This window comes from Antrostomus carolinensis, unplaced genomic scaffold (genome assembly GCF_000700745.2).
Source record: "Antrostomus carolinensis isolate BGI_N321 unplaced genomic scaffold, ASM70074v2 scaffold3091, whole genome shotgun sequence".
NCBI classification, from domain to species: Eukaryota; Metazoa; Chordata; class Aves; order Caprimulgiformes; family Caprimulgidae; genus Antrostomus; species Antrostomus carolinensis.
The window spans coordinates 83716-94253 of NW_010296151.1; the positions used below are offsets into that span (position 1 = coordinate 83716).

Here is a 10538-nt window from a genome sequence, read left to right on the forward strand (position 1 = left end):
ACTGTTCTCGGGCAACAGAAGTAAAAATTGTACTCTGGCTAAGTAAGAGGAAGTTGTTTAAAAAAACCCAATTACTTTCATAAAGCTATTTTCTATCAAACATTTTTCCCTAAAGGAAATGAAAAAGGATTTCAATAGAAACAGAGCAACTTCGTTGATCACCAATGCAAGGATAGAACATTTCAGATCACAGAGATGAAAACAGTAATACATCTGAAAAAGTAATATGAATAGATTTCCTTTTGTCATTCATGTTGTTAAAACAGTGTTATGAGTGTTATGATGTATCTCTGTCTACAAAAAGGTAAGACTTGGAAAAGGTCTGTGAGGTGTTGGAAAGGACAGAGTTTAAGTCCCAGCTTGCAGATCATATTCTGGATCTGCCCCGAAGCAGACTGTAACTGGCACTATCTTACCACAGTGCTGCATGTTGGACGCCACCAACCTGAAACATCTGCCGGACCTTCCTGCGGGGCAGGTTAACATTCAGTTTATGCATCAGCTGGTGGATCTCTTCAATATTCAGCAGCCCATCACCATTCTTGTCGGCCTCCTCAAAGGTCTGTTTGACCCAGCTGCAAATGTTGTCAAGGAAAGGTACAAGAGGGGGATCTCCTCACAGAGGAGGGAGGCAGAGCAGTTGGGCAGGTAAGGGACAAGACCCTGCCTCAGCTCTTCTGGGCTGGGGGATAATTTTTCTTATGAGAGGACCTTGACATCTTCCAGGGAGAAGTGAGCATTATTCAATCCAGCCTTCAGAAACATCGTTTTCAAGTCAGTGTTTTCTGGGCAAAACACTTGAACTAAGACTTCCCACATTAAAGCTATTGGGGTACACCTTGAAATAAAGTCATTGCTGGCAAAGATCTGGTGCTACCTACATGGTTCTCCCCTCACTGATGCCAAATCAAAGCCTCCTACTACCATATGCCTTCAGGTACAATTTGCTATCGGACCTCCTACCTGTGGCAACCAAGACTGTCGACCTTCAGGGAGCTACTGGTTTTGTGACTCAACTCAAAGGAATCAAGCTCAATAGTGACCTGTATCAGGGATAACATTACTCTAGTGCAAGAGGATGGAATAAGGAAGATTGAAGTCAGCCTAAGTACATTATTATCAGCCTGTGGTTTCCATAAGAACCTCATGAAAAATTAACCACTCTTGTTTTTCAATGCTCTCTCCTCCAAGACTGCCACACAGTTCTCTCATCCATATATTTGTACTCTTCCATCTCTGGACAATTTCTTTGACCACCACTTACTCTCCCCTATCTCTGCCCTCACCTTGTGCCACACCTTCCACCAGGCAGCAGCAACTCCACAGAATCATAAGTTGCACAGAGAAGATGGGGAGCACTCATACATTTGCTATTTCTCCCCTCAGAAGAGCAAAATGGCACCAAATACAGCTAGCAGCTGTCAGATTCAGAAAACAACAGGACTCATCTCTAACGTCACCTTTTTGGGGATGTTCTGCAGGTTTACATGGGTTTGAGGTCACACAAAACCAGTTTTTCCTCCCTGCCCTTGCCAGTTTAATTCAAATGCTTAAAACCAGGACTGCTTTATGACAATTATTTACAGCTATGTTCACTGTACCAGCCCCGTTGTGCTCTCATTTCTGCTACTAAATTCTCTGAGAACATGCTCTAAGGTTTCAAATATTGCTAGGCTTGCTTCGATATCTTCTGCCACTTCTCCCTTCATTTTGCTTGAACTTCTCCACTTTCCACCCAGTACCTTTTACACCCTCTTTGCACAGGTATCCCTGTGCAGCTTTTGCTAAGTTCTTACCCTACTTGGAACTGGTACAGTGTCATTTTGTCTGCAGTTTCCCAGCTGCCACATTTGATAACACAAACAAGACTTGAAGTGATGTTTCACCAGTAGAGAACATACAGCAGCTCAGAAAAGTCATGGATAAATATAGCAAGCTGAGCATGTGTGCAACAGAGCATGCAATATATCCCCCAAATGGATCTGTGCCTATCTTGCATCAGAATTAAGCACTGAAAAGATAAATTAAAAACACTTAAAGTGTGTATATTCTCCAGAAGGAGTATTTACAAGTGATCACTGTAGATTTCTGCGAGGCAGAAGAGACACGTTACAATTTTCATCAAGATGGGTTTGTTGGGGGTTTGTTGTTGTTGTTTAGCGAAGTGTTCTTTGTATTTAACCTACTAGTCAGCCCTGTTGTGAAAGAAAGCACATCAAGAAAACATTCAATGGACATAATCTTTACAAGAAGTTCATTTTGGTTACTAGGCTACAACAAACATTTAAGGAGCTTTAAAGACTTGTGCTCCTGACAACCAATGGAGGCTAAGAAGCACACACAGACACCTGACATGCACCAAGAGAAATGGAGATGGTCAGGAGTTACTAGTCAGTTCACTGAAAGACTCCCCAAAATGCCAGGGTTTAATCTGTGCAAAGGCTAACGAATTTAAGCTTTCAATTAGTAACACCTCAAAAACAGTGTCTTCTAATGGACCTTGCCATTTGCAGTAGAAGAATACGAGCAGAGTTGGGCAAACAGAAGATGACAGAAATCCTGAAATCATACTGGGGTGAGTATTTATCGAGATAACTAGAAATGACTATTTTGACCCTTCAATGAGAATTTCACTAACAAAATGCAAGACTATCCCATCTTCAACAGACATTAATCCAGTCCCTAAGGCACAGCTGATGTTTTATTGCACAGATAAGTGTCAAACCCGTAACTCAAATTTCCATTGCAATCCATGGCAAGGTTTTTGGTCACTTCACAGGAGGTGAAAGGACACCCTATGCTGAAGTCATAGAATCATAGAATGGTTTGGATTGGAAGGGACCTTAAAGATCATCCAGTTCCAACGCCCCTGCCATCAGCAGGGACACCTTCCACTAGACCAGGCTGCTCAAAGCCTCATCCAACCTGGCCTTCAACACTTCCAGGGAGGGGGCATCCACAACTTCCTTGGGCAACCTGTTCCAGTGTCTGACCACCCTCACAGTGAAAAACTTCTTCCTAATATATAATCTAAACCTCCCCTCTTTCAGTTTAAACTCATTTCCCCTAAAATGTCACTAAAAAACAAGCCAGAAACACTGAATCACAAGCTGGAGCTCAGGCTCACAAAAGGATATTGATCATGCGTTCTCTGTCGCTTAGCAAGGGTGTCCTCATCACTTATTCCAGCCATCAAATATTTCAGTCCTGTGATCCAGGTGCGAGCTTCCTCTGGGTTAGATGTAATCAGATCCAGTGACTCCATGTGGTTGCCGTGGTAAATGGTAAAGCAACAGCTTGGGTCAAAGTTCCCCTCTGCGTGGCGGTGGAAGATTTCGGACTGCCGGCCTTCGGTGACTTTGTAAATGGAATCGATGACAACTGTGGGGAAAAGGGAAAACAAAAATGGACATGCTTGAATATCCACCCCATTTCTTTCTGGTTTTGAGCAATTCTGAATTACGCAGCCTTCCCAACTGCTTGGTTTTAATCTCAAGCCCCCGTGACAGTTCTGTGAATTTCTAGCCTTTCTTTTATTCAATAAACGGCTAATTTGAATTTTCAATTTAAAATGGTGCAGCAGGAACAGTTTCAATGAGAAATAATGGTACACAATAACTTCAAGATGTAATAATGCCGAAAGAAAATGATCACAGGTAAGATTAACAAACCTCAACCTACACTTTTCTAGGTTCTGTATTTAAATTTGTGATGTATGCCTTGAAAAGGGTTCAGCACAGTTTGCTATAAATTCCCTCTTCAGTTTGCCCATAATTCACATAAACCTATGGAAAATGTTGACTTTGACTGAACGACACTCCCACCCCTTCATAATCCTCAGCTTTTAGTAGGTGGTGAAACTCTACTCACACTCTTGAAAACCTTCATTTAAGTATCACATCACATTTAAAATAAGCATCAAAAAGCATTTATTAAAAATACTGTTCAGTTTTCCCTCTGTAATTCACATTCTAACACTGAACTGCCCAATAAACCAAAAGAAATGTTCCAAGTTTACTTTTTGCCTTTTCGCTCTTTCTGGATGGTCTCCATCGGATGCAGGTCCTGTGCTCGTCCAGGTAGAAGAGACGAACAAGCCCTTTGGTTCCACTCTTCAGCTTAACCATCTGAGTCCCAGACTGCATAACACTCATGCATCTTTCAACTGCAAAGCAGAACAGAAGAAATTCAACTAAATGGCCTCCTAATTCCACTAACAGGATGACCTACTGGCTCTCCAACATCTGCCACAGATGCACCCTTAATGACAGGAACTAGTCATGGCTGTGTAAGAGACATACTATTTGTTCTTCTTTGCAACCAGCTTCTCCACATAGGAAAATTTAAAAAAGAAATAAAAAATCAACTGTCAAGACACCTTGACGACAAAGGAGGCAAAGAAAACTTTACTGTATATTGAAGGAAAATATTTTACAGTTGTTCCATGCTTACTTCCTTTAAATGTTTTTATATTGTTATATAAAATACCGTGATTTTAAACCAGCACTCTACAAATTTTGCATGGTGAGATTATAATTCAAACTCCACATTCCTTTATGCTGGGTAATCCTTTAGTTTATATCTTGTGCTTTTGACACTGTTAGAACTGTTAACAGAATTATAAATACCCACCATCAAGCCAGAAATAGATATTATACAGTGTCCACATGTTGACTGGGGCAGTTTTGACTTGTATCTACCCTACCACACACATTTACACCCTCTCCATCCTGCTACCAAATTTCAGTCACACAGTGTGATGATTTCCTTTTATCCACCCATCCCATCCGGGGTGACAAGGCTTTGTTTCTCTATGTTTTGACTAAAATACACTCCTCTCTTCCATTTCATCTCACATCTTCCCTCCTACAGTTTTCCAAACATCAGGATCAAGATAACATTTCCTCTTCATCTCGGTATCTATCCATGCTCTTAAATTACCTTCTCCTGTTTTTATCCCTTCACAGTCTCTCCCCACTTGATATCACTCCAAATTCACCTCCCTGATGATTTGTTTACACTCTGGCTGGCTCCCAACTACTATCTGGGTCTGTCTTTATTTCTTCTTATCATCCTTCTTCTCTTCACCACTTCTCTCGGTATCACAACAAAGACTAATGCACCCTCCCACTCCTCTCTGCCAGAGCTAGGATCTATTTTCTCAGCTCCTGACACCTCCTCAGCTCCCACAGCAAGTGGCACAAGCGGCAGAGGACTCGGTGCCAGCTGAAACCCCACAGTGCTCCCATATGCCAGAGCACGTTGTGGTGCCTCAGCTCAGCTCATCTCTTCCAGCAGACCCACACAAGCCTGAGGCCAGCAGTGAAGGAGAACAAGCCTGCTGCTCTGCTGCTCCTTCCAAAGCGCCTCTGGGTCAGACACAGCCAGAGCAGCATCCTAAACAGCAGCTAAACATGGGGCAAACAGCTGCTGTCGCTGGACCAACCTCCCCCACACAAAGCCCTTTTCGTTGGCAAGCCAAACTCCACATCCAATGACTGCAGCAGAAGTGGTGCTTTTGGTGAGTTATTGCCTTTCTCAGCGGAATGAGGGCTCAGGCTGAGCTGAACAGAACCAAAACCCTTTTGAAAGCACCACAGATGTGCAAGAGCACCATAAATTTATCCTTTATTATGTCCATAACTATATGGCCTTCCCTGAACCATCACACACGCCAAATGAAGGGGTGGGTTTGGAAGTCCTTGAAGATCAGCCAGAAAAGTGACATAAATCAAGCCAGAAATAGATATTATACAGTGTCCACATGTTGACTGTGGCAGTTTTGACTTGTATCTATCTGAAGACGCACAAAGTACAAGGAAGACAAGGCTTCACACCACAAGGGATGGAAAACACAGAATCTTAAAGACAATATATTAACTGCAGCAAAAATAAGTCTTAGAGACTTACGAGACACACACACACACACATATATAATATATATGTATACACACACACACACACGAACATACACATGCACCTTCTCTTGGGAGACTGAGCTTTTCACTTTGGAACTGAGTTTAGATCAAGTTTGGGATTTATACCTAATGAACAAACAGGAACTGTCCTCCAGCACAGAAACTCCTCCCTCCATAAGAAAAGGTTGTACCAGGGAGTGTGGACACAAACTGCGTGAGCATTTTTATTTCTCTGCTAGTGCGATTGATTGCAACAGGGTTTTAGCTCAGGAATAGGTTTAGCAACAAGCTACTCAACACAGAAAATCTGCTGCTTCGCACCTAAGCCTATTAGTTATTAATAAAGTCTTACAAAAATCATTAATTCTCACATAAATCTTTATTATCCTCAGCTCAATCATCACAAGAAAAAGAAACTTGGTTCACTAAGATGTTATTGAGGACTGCTAGTAAAAGGCGAAAGAAAGAGAACTACGTTTCTTTAATGTAAGAAAAGCAGGAAATAGACCAAACTCTGTAATTATAACCAACAAAATCATGGGGAAAAAATAAAAAACTCACAAAATGCAATTCAGTTTCTTCTTTGCTGTTTCAATTGCCTAAACGTTTCCACATTGCATTTGTAACTGTTATAGATGCATTTCACATACACAGCTTCAGACAGACTTCAGAATCAAAATTATATGGAATAGATTTTAAAACACTCCTCTCACAAATAGAGAAGAGTGGAAGAAATCCAGTTCCTGACAAACATCTCAACGTTCTCCATTTCTCAAATGCCATCTGCAGTCAGTCTAGTGCCCAAGTAATAAGCACCATCTTGTCTGCTTGCACTTTTCCAGTTCCAGTTTCCAGTTCCATCAGAATGCAAACATTTAAAGAAGAACAGTAAATGTGTAAGAGTTTGTGGTGTCATCCCTGCTGTGGAGGTGTCCATCACAGAAAGAACCCACTTCAGAGAACAGACTGTGGCAATAGCAACGCCACACCATTCACAGGCCCATTGGATTTCAACTCTGCAAACCATTTACAAAATACACCATCCTCTCCTTTAAGCTATTTATAAAATATAAGCACACAAAGAATCAAAATTGGTTTTTTTCCAAATCTATTCCTAAAATGGTAATTTCAGTCTCTATCACAAGAGAGACACTGCATATTAGCATCTGAATAAGGAGAAGTTATTGAACAGAGGCAGCTCTCAATAAAGTTTTTTTCAAATCTATTCCTAAGATGGTAATTTCAGTCTCTAGCCAAACATTCATAAGAGAGACGCTGCATATTAGCATCTGAATAAGGGGAAGTTATTGAACAGAGGCAGCTCTCAATAAAGCTCCAGAACAATTCAAGAATGCTTTCATGAAGAAACAGGAAAACTGCTTCCAGAAAAACATTTAATCCTCTAGATAAACCACAAATACTGAGTAAATGAAGCAGCTCCTCAATGCAGACATATTAAGATTTGAGGGATTCCATTATTTGGTAGTTTTCTAACATAAGGACTAGCTGGGCATTTTTTGCCCAAAGTCTGAAAATGAATTAAATTAAACTAGAATACAATGTAGTTTGTGTTACAAAAACAAAGCCAGTTAACCTGGAAATTCAAATAAAATATTATACTTATGCATTGTATATTTAAAGCTTTACTTGTAAATGAAGAAAAAAACCCCAAACAATCTGAAAACTCCAGTCCTGTTTCCAGAGCTATGCAAACTTATTCTTGACAGTCTAAAATCAACTTAGCAGACATCTTGTAGGCTAACGAGTTTTCATAATATTGAAATACAAGTCTATTTTTTTCCTCCCAAAATAACCATCTAAAGCCAAACTGATCTGAATTCAAAGAGTATTTTTTAATTTTCAGTTCAAGCGCTGACAGTACACACATCTCGTTTGGAAAGAGCTGCTTCTCCATCGAACACTACACCAGATACAAACCCATCTGTGCCAGCTGGACTTTCTCTGAAGTGGCCACGCTCCCCAGCACATGGTAGACCTCTGAAGCCAGGAGAAAAGCCATCCGAGCCCCCGGCAAGTCCAGGTATTACTTGAAATCTTCCATGTTAGGCAGCTGCTATTTATTGTACCTGACAACAGTGCTCCTCGCTGCTGCGTAAATCCAGCTGCTGCCTGGGAGCGCTAAGCTGGAACTCTGAGCGCTGGCCATACGCGGCCCTACGTTCCAAAAGCACTCTAATCCGCCCCAAATCAGCCAGGGCTACCTTCCATCCAACCCTGCTCTAATCTAGCCCTCGTGCAATCAGGTCTGTGATAACCAGGGAATAGCTCAGCACCGTGCCCTGCAACACTCTCCAGCAGAAAGTCACAGCTGGGTTCACAGGTTTCACAGCCGTTCCCTGCGTGAGCCCCGTTCTTCAAGAGTCTGCAGTTAATTTGGTTTCATTCTCAGCAGTGACAGTCACAACACGCACATCTGCCTGCTACTGTGCTTTACCACAAAGCCTTTAAGGCACACAGGACCCTTTAGTTGATACTAGAAGGAAAATATTGAGGGAATTAAAGCATTATCCCTGGCAGCACTTCCAGGAACATAGAAATGCACTTTGATGTACAGGGCACATCACAGCAGAGTAAGAAACATCCCCTCCCCACAAAACATGCTCATCCAAGATTAAATAAATAAAAATTAAATAACAGGCTGAAAATTAATGACAGGCTGAAAGAGTTGGGGCTGTTCAGCCTGGAGAAGAGACGGCTCCAGGGCGTTCTTATAGCGGCCTCCTGAAGAAGCTCCAGGAAGGCTGGGGAAGGACTTTTCATAAGGGCAGTTAATGAAAAAACAAGGGGAAATGGGTTTAAGCTGAAAGAGGGGAGGTTTAGATTAGATATTAGGAAGAGGTTCTTCACTGTGAGGGTGGTCAGACACTGGCCCAGGTTGGCCAGAGAAGCTGTGGCTGCTCCTCCCTGGAAGTGTTGAAGGCCAGGCTGGATGAGGCTTTGAGCAACCTGGTCTAGTGGAAGGTGTCCCTGCTGATGGCAGGGGGGTTGGAACTGGATGAGCTTTAAGGTCCCTCCCAACCCAAACCAGTCTGGGATTCTATGATTTAAATACGCTGGTGGCTTCACAAGTGGAGCAAACTGGCAGGCACTGTGCAGGAGCAGCCCCGGCACCGGGCAGAACCATGACCTGCAAAGAGATGATGTTAACGATGTGAACAACAAAACCAAAGCTCAGGGCCCCACACGTTTTCCTCTGTGGGTCCTGTGCAGTCAGTGACACGCACGTGCAGGGTTTCAGCTGAATAACTTCCATGCTTGTCCTAAGTTTACTCACAGCCACAGCGGCGCTCAGCTCACCCTGAGCACAACCTCACCCGCGTTTCTGTCAGCTTCTGTGAGACAGCACAAGACAGCTGTTAGATAATATATGCAGGTCTTTAAACAATGAGTTATTAATTAAATTTCAGGACAGTCAGTAAAATCTATTTTTGCAAGGGGCAGTGTGTGCAACTGCTACATGCAGACAGCTCAGGTGTTCACAGCAAACCCTTAGTAAATTAACACATTCGACCTTTCACAAAACACAGAGGAATGTGAAGATATTTAACAGCTTTAGGAACAAGTGTCCTACAACTGAGTATTAAGATTAAATCATTGAAGTTAGGAGACAGATTCTTTTTAAAAATAAAAGATCAATACAGATTTTCTACTGCTGTCCACAAAGCCAGTTTTTTTCTTGTTTTTCCCCGTTATACTACTATATGTTAAGAAATTAATATTTCAAAGTGCAACCAAAATAAAAAAGGTTTGGTCTCATGTCTTGCTTTCATGGACTTAATGTCACAGCCATCTGACCAAACAAAAAGATTAAATAAGGTATAAAGAGCATTACCAAACAATAAGAAGTGTCATTATGAAAGAAGATATAAACTGTGTTTCTAAATTCGAAGCAGCAAGCTGCATTAAGCCAACACCAAGCTTCAGAGATAAAAGAAACCCAGAAAACACAGGAGTTACTTTTCCAACTGCAGCATCAGCTCTTCTCCCCTACATTCAGTATTTTTTTTGTTTTACTATTACTTTGCAGGGATACTGTTTGGTCTCTCTTCAGGAATAACCAACAGACTCCCCACCACCACGTGCTGTTCCCACCCACATGATGGCCAGGACTTCTGGGGGTATCTCCTGTGATTCACTGTGCTGTGGCATCCCCAGAACCAGAACAGGATCCTACCCCTCACCTGAGGGTAGCTGCTGTTATGCTATGGAAAGCATGGTTTATCTGACTTTAATCAAACCCCCAAACGTCACCATAGTAATTCTCTTAAGTTCTCAGATTTAAAAAAAACCCAAAATTCCAGAAAATGAACTCTGAGTGTGGCTGTTATATATATTAAAAAACAGAATATTTTCAGTTGGAAGGGTCCTCCAATGATCAATTTGTCCAACTGCCCAAGCACTTCAGGGCTGACCAAAAGCTAAAGCATGTTATTGAGGGCATTGTCCAAGTAGATGCTTGGTTGGTGACGAAGGAGTCACAGCATGTTCCCATCTCTGGAGTCATGTATCTGGATCCAGCTTGGAGTCCATTTTTTATTGACATAGATGCACATTTCCAGAAGCAGGCACTGCAAAACATGCAAAGAAAAAAGCACCCCG

At 42.0% G+C, this 10538-nt stretch overlaps 1 protein-coding gene across 1 annotated transcript in view; it reads right to left on the reverse strand.

Annotated features, from left to right (window-relative positions):
* The window catches only part of PLCH1 (phospholipase C eta 1), a 43594-nt gene extending 38925 nt beyond the window's left edge, over positions 1 to 4669 (reverse strand). Inside the window, exons 1-4 of the mRNA XM_029087518.1 lie at positions 4633 to 4669; positions 4019 to 4165; positions 3138 to 3381; positions 446 to 575 (exon numbers count right to left, since the gene is read on the reverse strand). Coding sequence (XP_028943351.1) covers positions 446 to 575; positions 3138 to 3381; positions 4019 to 4165; positions 4633 to 4669 — 558 coding nt within the window. The remainder of the gene's footprint in view (positions 1 to 445; positions 576 to 3137; positions 3382 to 4018; positions 4166 to 4632) is intronic.
* Positions 4670 to 10538: the final 5869 nt, after the last annotated feature.